The sequence below is a fragment of the Saimiri boliviensis genome, chromosome 21, assembly GCF_048565385.1.
Source record: "Saimiri boliviensis isolate mSaiBol1 chromosome 21, mSaiBol1.pri, whole genome shotgun sequence".
NCBI classification, from domain to species: Eukaryota; Metazoa; Chordata; class Mammalia; order Primates; family Cebidae; genus Saimiri; species Saimiri boliviensis.
The window spans coordinates 10,205,281-10,222,361 of NC_133469.1; the positions used below are offsets into that span (position 1 = coordinate 10,205,281).

Sequence of the window (17,081 nt, forward strand, 5' to 3'; positions counted from 1 at the left end):
CTGCAGAAAGTCCCAGCCCCAGCCTCAGGTGACCACCCGGGTAGTGGCGGTCCTGAGTGGGGGCCTGTTTTTCTGCCTGGCCACACCTCAGCCAGCACCCTGCCATTGGGCTGCAGCTCACTGGGCTCCTGTGTTGCTCCTTCATTATGGAAGCCACCTCCCTTGGGGTCCTTTGCTTCACTGCCACATATGTGAGGACAGCCCCGACCTTTCTTACCTGCTACACTACACCATGTGCGCACTTGGGGAGCCCATGTCCCCCACAAACGGCCTCCAAGAAGAGGTCCCTCCAAAGTTTCTTAGGGGGATATATATATTTTTTAGATGGACTCTTGCTCTGTCAACAGGCTGGAGTGCAGTGGCACTATCTCAGCTAACTGCAACTTCTTACTCCTGGGTACAAGCTGTTCTCCTGCCTCAGCCTCTTGAGTAGCTGGGACTATAGGCTGTGCCACCATGCCCAGCTATTCTTTTTTTATTTTTAGTAGAGACGGGGTTTCACCATGTTGGCCAGGATGATCTTCATCTCTTGACCTCGTGATCCGCCTGCCTCAGCTTCCCTCACCAGGCTAGGGGGCAATATTTTCTCATTGCCAATGGACCACCTAGGTGACCAGGTAGCAGGGGATAGGCCTGGCCCTGACCCCTGCCCTTCATGTGAGTTGATACAGTAGAAGGTGGGTGCGGAGCTGGCATAAGTTCTGACATATGCTACAACATGGATGAACTTTGAAAACATTATGTTAAATGAAAGAAACCAGACACAGCCAGGCGCGGTGGCTCATGCCACCGCACTTTGGGAGGGCGAAGCAGGCAGATCACGAGGTCAAGAGATTGAGACCATCCTGGCCAGCACGGTGAAACCCCGTCTCTACTAAAAATACAAAAATTAACTGGGCGTGGTGGCATGTGCCTGTAGTCTCAGCTACTCAGGAGGCTGAGGCAGGAGAATTTCTTTTTCTTCTTGTTTTTTTGAGACGGAGTTTTTGCTCTTGTTACCCAGGCTGGAGTGCAATGGCGCGATCTCGGCTCACCGCAACCTCTGCCTCCTGGGTTCAAGGAATTCTCCTGCCTCAGCCTCCTGAGTAGCTGGGATTACAGGCATGCGCCACGATGCCCAGCTAATTTTTTGTATTTTTAGTAGAGACGGGGTTTCACCATGTTGACCAGGATGGTCTCGATCTCTTGACCTCATGATCCACCCACCTCGGCCTCCCAAAGTGCTAGGATTACAGGCTTGAGCCACCGCGCCCGGCTGCAGGAGAATTTCTTGAACCAAGGAGGTGGAGGTAGCAGTGAGCCAAGATTGGACCACTGGCCTCCAGCCTTGCGACAGAGTGAGACTCCATCTGAAAAAAAAAGCTAGACACAGAAGGACAAATATGGTTCCATTTAGATGAGGCATCTAGAATAAGCAGATTCAGAGACAAGAAGATAGACATTGCCAGAGCTAGGGGAGGGTGGAATAGGGAGTGATGCTGAGAACAGATTCTCTGGGATAATGAAAATGTTCTGGAAACGGAGAGTGGTGATGTTTGCATAACATTGTGAATGAACTTAATACCACTGAATTGTACACATAAAAATGATTAAAATAGGCCAGGCGCAGTGGCTCACACCTATAATCCCAGCACTTTGGGAGGCCGCGGTGGGTGGATCATGAGGTCAAGAGATCGAGACCGGCCGGGTGCGGTGGCTCACACCTGTAATCTCAGCACTTTGGGAGGCCAAGGCAGGCGGATCACGAGGTCAAGAGATTGAGACCATCCTGGTCAACATGGTGAAACCCCGTCTCTACTAAAAATACAAAAATTATCTGGGCATGGTGACACATGCCTGTAGTCTCAGCTACTCGGGAGCCTGAGGCAGGAGAATTGCTTGAACGCAGGAGGTGGAGGTTGCGGTGAACTGAGATCGCACCATTGCACTCCAGCCTGGGTAACGAGCGAAACTCCGTCTCAAAAAAAAAAAAAGTTAAAATGATAAATTTTATGTATTAATATATTTTACCTCAGTTTTAAAAAATTAAGCAATAGCTGGGCGCGGTGGCTCAAGCCTGTAATCCCAGCCCTTTGGGAGGCCGAGGCGGGTGGATCACAAGGTCAAGAGATCGAGACCAACCTGGTCAACATGGTGAAACCCCGTCTCTACTAAAAATACAAAAAATTAGCTGGGCATGGTGGCGCGTGCCTGTAATTCCAGCTACTCAGGAGGCTGAGGCAGGAGAATTGCCTGAACCCAGGAGGCGGAGGTTGCGGTGAGCCGAGATGGTGCCATTGCACTCCAGCCTGGGTAACAAGAGCGAAACTCCATCTCAAAAAAAAAAAAAAAAATAAGCAAAATTATAGAGCTTCAGCCGTGTGTGGCGATGCAGGCCTGTAGTCCCGGCTACTTGAGAGGCTGAGGTGGGAGGATCACCTAAGCCGGGGAAGTTGAGGCTGCAGCAAGTGGTGATTGTTCCACTGCACTCCAGCATGAGTGACAGAGTGAGAGTTTGTAGCAGATAGTGTAGGTGAGTATCTTCAGGGCTTCAGGAGTAAGGAAAAGATGAATAAATTAAGCTGTATTTAACCTCCTTTGTTTGCTGTTACTGTGGGCTGTTCACACAATGGAAACGCTGTAGCAGTGAGAATGTTTCTGTGTATCAAAACATATCCTTAAGGAGTACAAAGAGAATTTATAGACAGGGAGGAAAGGAGAAAGAGGTGGTAAGATTTTTTTTTTTTTTTTTTTTTTTAAACAGGGTCTGTTGGTCCAGCTTCTATCTCACTGCAGCCTGTCTCCCTGGCTCAGGTGATCCTTCCACCCCAGCCTCCCAAGTTGGGACTACAGGCACGCGCCACCACACCTGGCTAATGGTTTGTATTTTTTTTTTTTTTTTTTGAGACGGAGTTTCGCTCTTGTTACCCAGGCTGGAGTGCAATGGCACGATCTCAGCTCACTGCAACCTCCACGTCCTGGGTTCAGGCAATTCTCCTGCCTCAGCCTCCTGAGTAGCTGGGATTACAGGCACGTGCCACCATGCCCAGCTGATTTTTTATATTTTTAGTAGAGACGGGGTTTCACCATGTTGAACAGGATAGTCTCGATCTCTTGACCTTGTGATCCACCTGCCTCGGCCTCCCAAAGTGCTGGGATTATAGGCGCGAGCCACCGGGCCCAGCCTGGTTTGTATTTTTAGTAGAGATGGAGTGTTGCCATGTTGCCCGGGCTGGGAAAATTTCTGTAAATAAAAGGCAATAGGAAAAAGCAAAAAGCTCAAATGGGCACTTTACAAAAAGGATGTGAAAAGGTGCTTTATTAGTCTTCAGAGAAACATTACAGTCACAGTGACACTCTTCTACCCTCACTAGAATGGCTAAAATCCAAAAGACAGTACCAAGCTTGGTGAGGATTTGGGGCATCTGGAGTGGCTGGTGGATGTATAAATTGGTACAACTTTTTTGAGACAGGGTCTTGCTGTGTCACCCAAGCTGGAGTGCTGTGGTGCAAGCACAGCTCGCTACAGCCTCAGACTCCCAGGCACCCAGTCCTCCTGCCTCAGCCTCCCGAGTAGCTGGGACCATGTCATACACCACCATGTTCTGCTTTTTTTTCTTTTTTTTAAAGACAGGGTCTCACTGTGTTTTGTCTAGGCTGGTCTCAAACTCTTGGGCTCAAGTGATTCTCCTCCCTCAGCTCACTTAACAGGCATGAACCACCAAGCCCAGCTACAGTGCTCTTCCTAATAAATCCATGCTGGAAACAACCCAGTGTCCATCACTAGTGGAATGGGTAAACTACTTGTGGTATAGTGAGGTACCAAGAAGGTGGGAATGGTCTGCCCAAGAAGAAATATTTTAGCATTGTCATTGTTTAGACCTGCCAGCGCATGACAATTTAAAAAAGACTGACTTTAAGTTGGTTCTGTTGTATTTTACTTCTCCATTGACGGCACACCCATTTATTGCCTGCATCGTGGGCAGATAGCCTCCTGCCCCTGCCCATGCCATTGTTGTCATATATTTATAGAATGGAAGGCTGGAATGCTATATTTTTAAAAAATAAAACCATTTTTTAAAACAGATGAGATCGGGTGTGGTGGCCACCTGTGCCTGGCCCATTTGCAATTAAAGGAAACAGTAATGGAAGATGCAGTTCCATCCAAACCAGGGATTTGAAAAATGGTAAGATACATAAACACTGGCCACAGGCTGGATGTATTTAAAAAGCAAACATGCCTGGGAAGTTTTGTATTTTGATATTCTTTGCAATATTGTTTGTAAATAGCAAAAAATCAGAGCCAATATCCAAGAGGAATGGATAAGTCAAATGTGATACCTTTATATGGTGGAATACTATACCACAGAATAAATGAGATTCAGAAGAATCAACTTGGATAATGCCCAGTAATCTGAGGTTAAGTGAAAAGAAAATGAATGTTGGCCGGGCGGTGGCTCATGCCTGTAATTCCAGCACTTTGGGAGGCCGAGGTGGGCAGATCACCTGAGGTCGAGAGTTCAAGACCAGCCTGACCAACATGGTGATACCCTGTCTCTACTAAAAATACCAAAAACATTAGCCAGGCATGGTGGTGCACGCCTGTAAACATAGCCACTCAGGAGGCTGAGGCAGGAGAATCATTTGAACCCAGGAGGTGGAGGTTGTGGTAAGCTGAGATCACGCCATTGCACTCCAGCCTGGGCAACAAGAGCAAGACTCCATCTCAAAAAAATAAAAAAAATTGGCCAGGCTCAGTGGCTCATGCCTGTAATCCCAGCACTTTGGAAGGCCGTGGCGGGTGGATCACAAGGTCAGGAGTTCGAGACCAGCCTGACCAACATGGTGAAACTCTGTCTCTACTAAAAATACAAAATTACTGGGTGTGGTTGCACATGCCTGTAATCCCAGCTACTTGGGAGGCTGAGGCAGGAGAATTGCTTGAACCCAGGAGGTGGAGGTTGCAGTGAGCCGAGATCATGCCAGCAAGACTCTAATAATTAAAAATTAAATGGATTTCTAGAATCCTGTATGTCCAGTATTAAACAGTGTATGTAAATGCATAAGTACAAACAGATGGAAGGAAAGTGTCACCTGTTCTTAAGCACCCAGTGTGTGCTAGGGGCAGGCCTCAACCCCCATTGTGACTCTAGAGCTACTTATTAATAGGATGTGTTTTTCAGAGACTAGGAAACAGCCTCTAGGAGGGCAGCCCGCACGGCAGGAGGAAGCCCAGGACGGCTTACTCCCCAGCCAGCTGCCCGTGTCCCCTCCCTGTTGGGCAGGCCCAAGGACTCAGGCCAGGGCCTCCATCCTGGGCTGAGGCAGGCAGGAGACCCTGTAATTCCAGCCGCTGCTCCCACCCGCCACCCGCCCCTCCACCTCAGCCTGGGGAAGCCCGGTTCGCCTAGGCCGCCAACAATGCCTTCCATTCAGCCCTGTCCTAGCTGCCAGGCCTGCGGGCTGCAGAGGGGGGCTCCCGCCAGGCAGGAACAGCCTTTCCCTGCACTGTGCCTCCAGGCTGGACCGGCAGTCCTAGGCGGCATGGAGGGGTAAGTCTTTGGGCCTGAGGGTGCAACGGGGGTTCAGAGCAGCTGAGCGGCTTCAGGTGAGTCTCTGGGCCTTGAGAGGCTGGTGGGCAGAGGCTCTGGGGACTTCCTGGGATTCTCTAGGGGTCTCCCAAGGTGGGTTCTGAGACGTGGGAATGTGGCTGCTGCCGGGGTCTGGTCCTCCGGGAATTGCCTGAGCGCCCAGCAGCAGCCCCTGCATCCTGGATGCTTATCCCTTAGGGGATCTGTCCCCATGGGTCCCCTCTATGGCCTACCCTGGGGCACAGCCTTCACCACAGGCTCTGGAGAAGCCACCAACTCCACAGCAGGGGCTGGAGCCTCGTACCCAAAGGAGACTCAAGCAGACAGCAACAGTCCAGTGAACAGAGAGAGGGAGGCTCCTGGGGGCCAGGGTCCAGCCCAGGGATGGGGAGAGGATGTGCCTGACATAGGCTGAGAAGAGAGGGGCCAGCAGAGTGGGTGAGGTGAGGGACAAGCTGGGTGTGAGCTGAGTGGGTGAGGTGAACCTATCATCCTAGCGCTTTGGGAGGCCAATGTGAGACAATCACTTGAGGCCAGGAGTTCAAGACCAGCTGGGCAACATGGTGAGAGCCTGTCTACCAAAAATAAATTCAAAAATTAGCTGGTCATGGTGGTACATGCCTGTAGTCCCAGCTACTCTAGAGGCTGAGGTGAGAGGATCGCTTTAGCCCAGGAGGTCAAGGCTGCAGTAAGCCATAATCATTCCACTGCACCCCAGACTCCAACCTGGGCAACAGAGCAAGGCTTGTCTCTTTTTCAAAAAAAAAAGGCTCAGGCCTGAGGACTGGGCTGGATGTGTCCCTCCCTTCTGGTGGGCATCATTATGCTCCTGCTCCCTGGGAGCTGGCATCATATCAGTCTGAGGACAGGCTGCTTCTGAGCCTACCCGGGACTGGAGCCTCACCACAGCCCCAGAGCAGGCTCTGAACTGGAGTCATTGGGTAGAGAGGCAAAGGGACTCACTAGGTCAGTTTTCTGAGCCTCAGTTTCAGTTTCCTCCCATGTAAAACAGGACTAATAGAGGATCTCCACTGTGTGGGGGTTGGGAGCAGGGAGGCTCAGGGCAATGGGCACTTTCCTGGACCCAAAGGAGGGGGCTCTGAGGGGTTTTCAGGGTACGAGCTGCTCCGGGGCTGGGACTAAGTGAGGACAGCGTGTGGCCCCTTCTGCGTAAACAGGCTCTCCCTCCCCCTCCCAGGCCCGGGAGCTCCACCCATGTCTCCTTGGTGCTGCTGCTGCTGGTACTGCTGTTGTTGGGCCCAGCTAGACAGGCAGCCGCCCAGCGCTGCCCACAGGCCTGCATCTGTGACAACTCCAGGCGGCACGTCGCCTGCCGGCACCAGAACCTCACCGAGGTGCCAGACACCATCCCTGAGGTCAGCAGGCGGGAGCACAGGCACAGAGTGGCAGTGGGGCAGAGGGAGGAGCCTGCGCAGGGCACCAACTGATCTGCCATTGCCTGGCCGGGAGACCTTGGCAAGCTCTCTTTGAGCCTCAGTTTACACATTTGTAAAATGGGAATAATAATAACCAGTAACAGGAAGATGATCTATTTAAAATCCCTACTGTGTGACTGGAATAAGTAGGTGACCCTTAGATCAATCCTGAATTCACTGCAGACCCTGTGGTGGAGAGAGGGGGCTGTGGCAGGGTGAGGTGTGGTCTCTGCCCTGCGGAGTCGTCGGCTAGTGGAGGAGAAAGAGCAAGGAGGCAGTGACAGCACGGTGTGAAAAGTGCCACAGTCGGGGATGCCCAGGGCACTGGAGAAGAAGGCTTCCTGGAGGAGGTGTCAGGGTTCGGATGAATAGAAATATGGGAAAGGTGATGGGAGAGAAGAGTGTTGGGGAAAGGGCAGCACTTGCAAAGGCGAGGTCCCTGCCCGGCTCAGCCCCGCTTTCCCCTCGTCGCCCCCAGCTGACCCAGCGGCTGGACCTGCAGGGCAACTTGCTGAAGGTGATCCCCGCAGCCGCCTTCCAGGGCCTGCCTCACCTTACACACCTGGACCTGCGTCACTGCCAGGTGGAGCTGGTGGTCGAGGGCGCCTTCCGTGGCCTGGGCCGCCTGCTCCTGCTCAACCTGGCCTCCAACCGCTTGCGCGCCCTGCCCCAGGAGGCGCTGGACGGGCTGGGCTCGCTGAGGCGTTTGGAACTGGAGGGGAACGCGCTGGAGGAGCTGCGGCCGGGGACATTCGGGGCGCTGGGCGCGCTGGCCACGCTGAACCTGGCCCACAATGCCCTGGTCTACCTGCCCGCCATGGCTTTCCAGGGGCTGCTGCGCGTCCGCTGGCTGCGACTGTCGCACAATGCGCTCAGCGTGCTGGCCCCCGAGGCCCTGGCTGGCCTGTCCACCCTGCGCCGGCTCAGCCTGCACCACAACGAGCTCCAGGCCCTACCCGGGCCCGCCTTATCCCAGGCCCGCGGCCTGGCCCGTTTGGAGCTTGGCTACAACCCTCTCACCTACGCGGGCGAGGAGGACGGGCTGGCGCTACCCGGCCTGCGGGAGCTGCTGCTGGACGGCGGAGCCTTGCAGGCCCTGGGTCCCAGGGCCTTCGCGCACTGCCCGCGCCTGCACACCCTCGACCTCCGCGGGAACCAGCTGGACACCCTGCCCCCGCTGCAGGGCCCGGGCCAGCTGCGCCGGCTGAGACTGCAGGGGAACCCGCTGTGGTGCGGCTGCCAGGCGCGGCCCCTACTGGAGTGGCTGGTTCGGGCGCGCGTGCGCTCCGACGGCGAGTGCCGGGGGCCGCGGCGCCTGCAGGGCGAAGCTCTGGACGCCCTGCGGCCCTGGGACCTGCGCTGCCCGGGAGACGCGGCGCAGGAAGAGGAAGAGCGGGAGGAGCGGGAGGAGCGGGCTGGGGCCAGACCCCGCGCCCCTCCGCGCGCCTTTTCGCGCGGCCCGGGGGAGGAGGAGCAGGCGGTTGTGCCCTGCCCTGGCGCCTGCGTGTGCGCCCCCGAGTCCCGGCATAGCAGCTGCGAGGGCTGCGGCCTGCAGGCGGTGCCCCGCGGCTTTCCCAACGACACCCAGCTCCTGGACCTGAGGCGGAACCACTTCCCCTCGGTGCCCCGAGAGGCCTTCTCCGGCCTGGGCCACCTGGTGTCGCTGCACCTGCAGCACTGCGGCATCACGGAGCTGGAGGCGGGCGCCCTGGCGGGGCTGGGCCGCCTGATCTATCTGTACCTCTCTGACAATCAGCTCGCAGGCCTCAGCGCTGCTGCCCTCGAAGGGGCCCCCCGCCTTGGCTACCTGTACCTGGAGCACAACCGCTTCCTGCAGGTGCCAGGGGCTGCCCTGCGTGCCCTGCCCAGCCTCTTCTCCCTGCACCTGCAGGACAACGCTGTGGACCACCTGGCACCTGGGGACCTTGGGGGAACACCAGCCTTGCGCTGGCTCTACCTGAGTGGAAACCGCATCGCCCAAGTGTCTCCCGGGGCGCTGGGCCCAGCTCGGGAGCTGGAGAAGCTGCACCTGGACAGGAATCAGCTGCGAGAGGTGCCCACTGGGGCCTTGGAGGGGCTGCCTGGCCTCCTGGAGCTGCAGCTCTCAGGCAACCCACTCAGGGCCTTGCACAGCGGGGCCTTCCAGCCTGTGGGCAGGTCGCTGCAGCACCTCTTCCTGAACAGCAGTGGCCTAGAGCAGGTGGGCACTGGGTGTGTGGCAGGGTTGGTGCAGGAGGCGGCACAAGGCCATAGGCAGTGTGCATTGGCTCAACAGGCATTTGCCAGCCCCTTGGTGCTAGGTCTCAGGCTGGGCACGGAGACCCTGAGATAAACCAGGACTGCCCCTGCCGCTGTGAGTGACAGTCCAAGCAGAACCCAGGCCAAACACAGTGCCTGCACAGGAGGGCATTGCTGGAGCGTAGAGGAGGGAGGAATTTGGGACTATGGGGTCATCTGCTGTTTGTACATATTGAGAGCCCCCAAGAGGATCTGCCATTATTGGGTGGTGGGGTGCACCATGAACTGGGCACCTGGGTGACTTGGACAGAGCAAGTGCTTTGACATCAGACTGGCCTGGGCTTCAGCCCCGCACTGTACTTCCTGGCTGGATCACCCTGGGCCCTCCAACTTCTCTTTGCTGAGGGAAGATGGGGCTCCCTCCCAGACCTGGGGGTGGGAGAGGTCTGCCGGGAGCTCACATCTGGTCCTGACAACAACTTGCAGATTTCTCCTGGGGCCTTTTCAGGCCTAGGGCCCGGGCTCCAGAGCCTGCACCTGCAGAAGAACCAGCTTCAGACCCTGCCTGCCTTGACCAGTCTCAGCCAGCTGGAACTCATCAACCTCAGCGGCAATCCCTTCCACTGTGATTGCCAGCTGCTCCCGCTGCATAGGTGAGCAACCCAACCTAGACCCCCAGCGAAAGACCACCCAGCTGCTGTCAGTCAAGTCTCCATCATCTCCCTGGGCGCACCATGTCCGTGCCCAGCCGAGCAGCTTGGGGGAAGGGGCAGGTCCTGCCAGAGCCAGGCATGTATGAACCGTTTCCAGGGTCAGTTACCTTTCCTAGGGAGGTTGGGTGTGGACTTCTCTGAGACTTGATTCCATCATCCATAAAGTAGGCATGGTATCTGCTCCGCCTAGTGGGCTGGGATCTAATACATAGGTGAGGCCACTTTATATAATTATATAAGAAAGTTGCGCTGGGCGCGGTGGCTCAAGCCTGTAATCCCAGCACTTTGGGAGGCCGAGGCGGGTGGATCACGAGAGATCGAGACCATCCTGGTCAACATGGTGAAACCCCGTCTCTACTAAAAGTGCAAAAAATTAGCTGGGCATGGTGGCACGTGCCTGTAATCCCAGCTACTCAGGAGGCTTAGGCAGGAGAATTGCCTGACCCCAGGAGGCGGAGGTTGCAGTGAGCCGAGATCGCGCCATTGCACTCCAGCCTGGGTAACAAGGGCGAAACTCTGTCTCAAAAACAACAACAACAAAAAAGAAAGTCACAAGAGGCCAGGTGTGGTGGCTCATGCCTGTAATCCCAGCACTTTGGGAGGTGGAAGCAGGCAGATCACCTGAGGTCAGGAGTTAGAGACCAGCCTGGCCAACATGGTGAAACCCCGTCTCTACTAAAAATACAAAAATTAGCTGGGCGTGGTGGTGCATGCCTGTAATCCCAGCTACTTGGGAGGTTGAGGCAGGAGAATTCCTTGAACCTGGGAGGTGGAGGTTGCAGTGAGCCAAGGTCGTGCCACTGCACTCCAGCTTGTGTGACAGAGTGAGATTCCCATCCCAAAAATTAATAAATAAAAAGAAAGTCACAAGAAGCCTGGAGTCTTGCAGACCTGGGCTCCAGTCCTGGCTCTGCCATTTTACCAACTAATTCTACACGCCATATAACCATCTGTAAAAAGGGGGATGTAGAATCTAACCTCATGATAGTTGTTGTAAAAATGAAATTAGCATACCTAAGTCGATTTGAATGTCTGTCTGGTATGTTGTAAGCCCTCTGTTTATTATTGCTATTATTATCCCACCTGCCCTGCTTTTTTTTTTTTTTTTTTTTTTTTTTTTTGAGATGGAATCTTGTTCTGTCGCCAGGTTGGAGTGCAGTGGCCTGATCTCAGCTTACTGCAACCTTCACCTCCCAGGTTCAAGCAGTTCTCCTGCCTCACCCTCCCAAGTAGCTGGGACTACAAGTGCTTGCCACCATGCCCAGCTGATTTTTGTATTTTTACTAGAGATGGGGTTTCACCGTGTTGGCCAGGATAGTTTCACTCTCTTGACCTTGTGATCTACCTGCCTCAGCCTCCCAAAGTTCTGGGATTACAGATGTGTGCAACCACACCCAGCCTATTATCCCCTTTTTACAAAGAAGGGATCGGAGGCTGGAAGTGACTTGTAGGTCACATAATTGGTGAGCCACCAAGATTTTCAGCAGAGGCTGCTGTCACCCATAGGACCCACTGCTCCCAAATTCCTGTGGTCTCCTTCACCTCCTCAGGAAAGCTCTTGGCACAGTCAGCACAGCCAGCTCCCCAGCTCTCTCTTCTCTTCAGGTGGCTCACTGGGTTGAACCTGCGGGTGGGAGCCACCTGTGCCACCCCTCCCAGTGCCCGTGGCCAGAGGGTGAAGGCTGCAGCTGCTGTCTTTGAAGCCTGCCCAGGCTGGGCTGCCAGGAAGGCCAAGCGGACACCAGCCTCTGGGCCCAGGGCCACGAGAACCACCACCAAAGGAAGACAGCGGGGAGCAGATAAGGTTGGCCATGGGGCAGGAGGGGTGAGGCTCCAGTGGGTGGTGGGCCAGGTTCCAAAGTCCCCAGGAAGCTGGAGCCTGACTTGATTTGGTTCTAAATCATGTTCCAGAGCTGGGCAATGACCTGGTTGCGTGAGTTCAATAACGTCCACCCTCCCGTCTTCCCCATCCCGACGAGAATGGGTTTGCAAGGAAATGACCATTTGCTCCTGTTGTGAGACAGTGGCCTTTCCTATAAGCCACAGTGTGCTGGTCCAGATGTGTCCCTAAAATCAGTCCTGCTGTTTCCATATTTGCCAGATCACTGTTGACTCAACCATGTCCCAGCCTGACCTAAGCGGCCTCCCTCAGCCCAGGATCCCAGGGATGGGAGCATAGGAACGCAGGTGCATCACTGTCTCTGCCTCCTTCAAGGGAAAATGAGAATAGAGTGGGGCCCATGAAGGTGGGGAGAGGGCTCTGCCTCCCCTGGACCTCCATTTTGAAAATCTGGGGGCCCTGGGGCCATTAGTGGTGTTTATATTCTAGAAGGAATCTACATCCAAGTAAGGTCATACATACTCTGAGGCACTGGGGTTAGGGCTTCAACCTGTCTTTCTGGGATGGGCACAATTTAGTCTATAAAGTGTTCCTGATCTCTGGCTGGGAGCTGGTAAGGAACCCCTAAAAACACCCCAAGCTGAAGGTGAGCCAGTTCTGCCTTAGAAGCCAGACCCAGAACTGCCGGGCATGGTGGCTCATGCCTGTAATCTTAGCACTTCGGGAAGCCAAGGTGGGTGAATCACCTGAGGTCAGGAGTTCAAGACCAGCCTGGCCATCATGGTGAAACCCAGTCGGCAGTCATGTGGCATGCCTAAGGAACAGCAGCCCTGCTTTCTCTCTTCATCAGCCCCGGGGACACGCATGTGGAAGCTGAGCTGGGCTCAGAAGTGGAAGCTCCGAGTCTACTTCCAGGTCAGGGCTTAGGTTAAAATGGGAAGACACCCCAGGTCCCCACCCCAACACACGGTATAGGGGCTTTGGAATCAGGACCTCTCAGGCCATTTGACCTAGCCACCCTTTCTGACTTGGAGATACTCCTTTCAGGTTTTTTTTTTTTTTTTCTTTTGAGATGGAGTCTCGCTCTGTTGCCCAGGCTGGAGTGAAGAAGTGGCACGATCTCGGCTCACTGGAACCTCTGCCTCCAGGGTTCAAGCCAATTTTCCTACCTCAGCCTCCCAAGTAGCTTAGGCAAGTGCCACCACACCTCGCTGGTTTTTGTATTTTTAGTAGAGACGGGGTTTCACCATGTTGGCCAGGCTGGTCTCAAACTCCTGACCTCAGGTGATCTACCTGCCTCAGCCTCCCAAAGTGCTGGGGTTACAGGTGTGAGCCACTGAGCCTGGCTTCCTCTCAGTATTGTGGGTTATTTTGATGAAAGTAGCAGTTTCCTCCCAGGAATACAAAGGAACTCAAGGCAGAGGGCTTTTATTTTTTTTATTTTTTATTTATTTTTTTTGAGACGGAGTTTTGCTCTTGTTACCCAGGCTGGAGTGCAATGGCGCGATCTCGGCTCACCGCAACCTCCGCCTCCTGGGTTCAGGCAATTCTCCTGCCTCAGCCTCCTGAGTAGCTGGGATTACAGGCACGCGCCACCATGCCCAGCTAATTTTTTGTATTTTTAGTAGAGACGGGGTTTCACCATGTTGACCAGGATGGTCTCGATCTCTTGACCTTGTGATCCACCCGCCTCGGCCTCCCAAAGTGCTGGGATTACAAGCTTGAGCCACCGCGCCTGGCCTGGGCTTTTATTTTTTTAAGATGGAGTCTTGCTCTGTTGCCCAGGCTGAAGTGCAGGGGTAAGATCTTAGCTCACTGCAACCTCCGCCTCCCAAGTTCAAGCAATGCTCCTGCCTCAGCCTCCTGAGTAGGTGGGACTGCCGGCATTCACCACCATGCCCGACTAACTTTTTGTATTTTTAGTAGAGACAGGGTTTCACCATGTTAGCCAGGATGGTCTCGATCTCCTGACCTTGTGATCCGCCCACTTTGGCCTCCCAAAGTGCTGGGATTACAGGTGTGAGCCACCGGTCCTGGCAGCAGAGGGCTCTTATCTTGAGGCTCCTGCGCTGGCAGTGTTCTGGGCTGTAGCTGCTCGCCTGCTGAAGGCATGAGGCTAGACATCTGCCATAGTCTCCCTTGATGCCGGTGTCTAGCTTGGTACCTGGCACCCAGAAGATGCTCAGGAAGGCTGAAGGACTGATTCACTAGGTCATCCGGCAGACAAACCTGGGTTCAACCCCACTGCCATCCTTAACAGGTATAAATTTAAGCAGCCAAGTCACTACACTAAACTGTACTGAGCCTTTTTTTTTTTTTTTTTGAGACAGAGTCTTGCTCTGTTGCTAAGCGCCAGGCTAGAGTGCAGTGGCGTGATCTCGACTCACTGCAACCTCCACTTACCAGGTTCAAGCAATTCTCCTGCTTCAGCCTCCCAAGTAGGTGGGACTACAGACATGCACCACCACACCCAGCTAATTTTTGTATTTTAGTAGAGACAGGGTTTTACCATGTTGGCCAGGATGGTCCCAATCTCTTGACCTTGAGATCCGCCTGTCTCAGCCTCCCAAAGTGTTGGGTTTACAGGTCTGAGCCACTGTGCCCAGCTGAGCCTTACTTTTTGTCATCAGTGTCACACAGGGTTACTGTGATGGCGAAATGAGCCATTTAGATACTTGTTTATTTATTTAGAGACAAAGTCTCACTCTGTCACCCAGGCTGGAGTGCAGTGGTGTGATCTTGGCTCACTGTAACCTCCCCCACCCAGGTTCAAGCAATTCTTGTGCCTCAGCCTCCCGGGTAGCTGGGATTACGGGCGCCTGCCACCATGCCCTGCTAATTTCTGTATTTTTAGTTGAGACGGGGCTTCACCATGTTGGTCAGGCTGGTCTCGAACTCCCGACCTCAGGTGATCCACCCACCTTGGCCTCCCAAAGTGCTGGGATTACAGGCGTGAGCCACTGACCATAACCGGCTGACATTCTTTATTGCCTCGCACACTTGTGTCTTGACTCATGGCCTTCATAATCCATACCACCATGAGGTGGTGGGTCACAACACTGTGCAAGGAACAGAAATCTAACAAACTGGACTCAGGCAAGTAGGGGATTTAATTTTTCAGACAAAGTCTGGGGAGCCCAGTGAGGCTGCACTGGCAGCCAGATGTGTCCTCCAGCTCTGTCACCCTGGTCCTGAGGGCCCTGTGTTCACGGCACCTGCAGGCATGGCATCTTCCTTCCGGTAGGAACACAAGGCCAAGACAGCATACATGCCCAGCTCTCCCAGAGGCTCCAGTGGGAACTGGTTCCTTTAACTACATGGGAATCTTGGATGAATGCCTTTTAGCAGGGCTCCAGGAGCATGCAGCAGAACCAGAGTGCACCCTCAGGTCATCTTCCTCCCACCGTCCTTCCTGGGGCACTTCCTTTAGGAAATAGGAGTTCACGCTCATGCAAACACAGGAAACAGCTCAAAGCCACCACATGGGTCACCAAAATCCACATCCTGGTCACTGCTTCTCAGCTGCCCAGCCAAGCTGGGTCCCCAACATCCCTGGGGAGCTTAGGAGGGGCAGATGACCAACACATGAGGCTGAGAGGCATTCTGCTTGGTGAATTGAGGCAGAGGCTGCTCCCATCACACGACTCACTGTCAGGGGACCTTATCCTGCTCAGAGCGCTGCTCTAGAACTTAATTTACATGAGTCATTTGGGCAGACACAGAGTGCACTGTCTTGTCTTCCAGTGTGACGGGGTGGCCCCAACCTGGGAACTAAAGGCTATGGTGGGAAGGTCATCTTAAGGAAAAGCAGACACCCAGGCAGCTGGCATTCCAGCTTCAGGAACTCTGGCTGGAGGTGGTTTGCAGAAGACCTCAGGCAGCGCCAGTCACCTAGGCCTTTCCACAGGGGATCACAGAGGCAACAGGCGGGTTCCAGGAGACCCCAGCAGGTCCTCCACTGTCCAGCCTTCACAGCACCAGGCAAAATTTACACATACAGAGGCTCAGTGGTGGTGGTGGTGGTGGAGAAACCCCGGGGCTGGCTTCCAGCTAGGAGCCAGGCTGGTGGCAGGAGGGCTCAGTTACCCGTTTCCTGCTTGATGTTCTCAACGGGGACAGGCAGCTCTGGACTTGAAGCCTTGTTGGGCGAGGCCAAATCTAGATGCTCTTCCTTCACACGCACAGCAATAACTAAAGAGGGAGGGGAGGTGAGTAAGTAACTCCAGGGGGGTGGGGGTAGAGAAGCTGGGGAAGGGACCTGGCTCCCTACAGATGGGACCTAGGACACACCGTCACCCTCCTGCCCTCTGGGAGGGCAGTGGCAGCAGCAAAGAGCCCAGCCCCAAGGCAGGCAGGCTATGCCAGAGACACTGGCATGTGCCAATCTGTCACCAACCTGCCAAGTACTAGAGGTAGGGGTAGAGACAGAGGAGCAGCAGGGGCCAGGGGCCTGTCTAGAGGGGGACTCTGTTCCATTCACCATCTTGCGGGGTGCCTGGGAAGCACTCTGGGGCCAGTGGTACAGGACTGCTTGGTGCCCAAAAAATGCTGAAGAAACCTGACTCTACTCTTCTGTGCCCAGGTGGGGAAGGAGAGGGGCCATCTCTGAGCATGCAGCAGGCTGGTCCTGCCTCGACCCAGCCCAGTGACTCTTACTCTCGCCAGGAGTGGGCTCCGATGAGATCTTCCTGGCACCCTGAGGGTCGTCCTCCAGCAGGGGCTTCTTGGACCCTGGTCTCAGGGGCCTCGTCTTGGTCGGTGGGATTCTTTTCCCTTTGAATAAAAGTGGATTCAAACCCAGCATTAGGGTTGTCTCTAGGTGAGGCTTTACGGCCTAGGTCTCATGCCGTGGTCAGGCAGCGTGGCAGAGGGAAGAGTGCCAGTCTGGGGACAGAAAGCCTGGACTCCAACTCTGACACCTCCTCTTACTGGCTGTGTGCCCTGAGCTCAGAGAGATACTCTCCCATGGGAAGTAATACCACCACCTCCCGCAAACCAAGCCCCAGGCAGTGGTGGTGGTTTTAGTGTTTTTTGTTGTTGTTGTTGTTGTTGTTTTTTCAAATCAAATCAAAATATATACATATTTTTAAAAAGAAATGGGGTTTCTCCATGTTGGCCAGTTGCTCTCGAACTGCTGATCTCATGTGATCCGCCCGCCTTGGCCTCGCAAAGTGCTGGGATTACTGCACCCAGCCTGTAGCTGCTTTTTTTTCAATCTTTTTTTTTTTTTTTTTTTTTTTTGAAATGGAGTCTCCTGTCGCCCAGGCTGGAGTGCAGTGGTGCA

The 17,081-nt window shown here is 54.4% G+C and overlaps 2 protein-coding genes across 5 annotated transcripts in view; one reads left to right on the plus strand and one right to left on the minus strand.

Annotated features, from left to right (window-relative positions):
- On the plus strand, positions 1-16,600 carry CHADL (chondroadherin like). Of its 4 annotated transcripts, none has more exons than XM_074390939.1 (6): positions 1-5,531; positions 6,769-6,946; positions 7,485-9,206; positions 9,731-9,897; positions 11,563-11,761; positions 12,059-16,600. In XM_074390939.1, exons 1-6 carry the CDS (start codon positions 5,401-5,403, stop codon positions 12,134-12,136), a joined length of 2,475 nt encoding a protein of 824 aa, XP_074247040.1. In that variant the 5' UTR covers positions 1-5,400; the 3' UTR covers positions 12,137-16,600. The 4 variants fall into 4 exon arrangements, with proteins under 4 accessions (XP_074247040.1, XP_003932885.2, XP_074247039.1 ...); XM_003932836.4 differs by having other exon boundaries at positions 16,380-16,600; XM_074390938.1 differs by having other exon boundaries at positions 11,563-12,146.
- Positions 14,767-17,081, minus strand: part of L3MBTL2 (L3MBTL histone methyl-lysine binding protein 2) — a 26,972-nt gene continuing 24,657 nt past the window's right edge. Inside the window, exons 16-17 of the mRNA XM_003932835.4 lie at positions 16,454-16,570; positions 14,767-15,988 (exon numbers count right to left, since the gene is read on the minus strand). Of these exons, the coding sequence (XP_003932884.1) occupies positions 15,876-15,988; positions 16,454-16,570 (230 nt within the window). The 3' untranslated portion in view covers positions 14,767-15,875. The remainder of the gene's footprint in view (positions 15,989-16,453; positions 16,571-17,081) is intronic.

What these genes read in the sequence shown, in the direction of transcription:
- CHADL (XM_074390938.1), top strand. Translation starts at nt 5,401, where the DNA reads ATGCCTTCCATTCAGCCCTGTCCTAGCTGCCAGGCCTGCGGGCTGCAG. An exon ending in ACAGCAGTGGCCTAGAGCAG is followed by an intron (nt 9,207 to 9,730) that starts GTGGGCACTGGG and finishes AACAACTTGCAG; the next exon opens with ATTTCTCCTGGGGCCTTTTC. An exon ending in CAGCTGCTCCCGCTGCATAG is followed by an intron (nt 9,898 to 11,562) that starts GTGAGCAACCCA and finishes TCTTCTCTTCAG; the next exon opens with GTGGCTCACTGGGTTGAACC.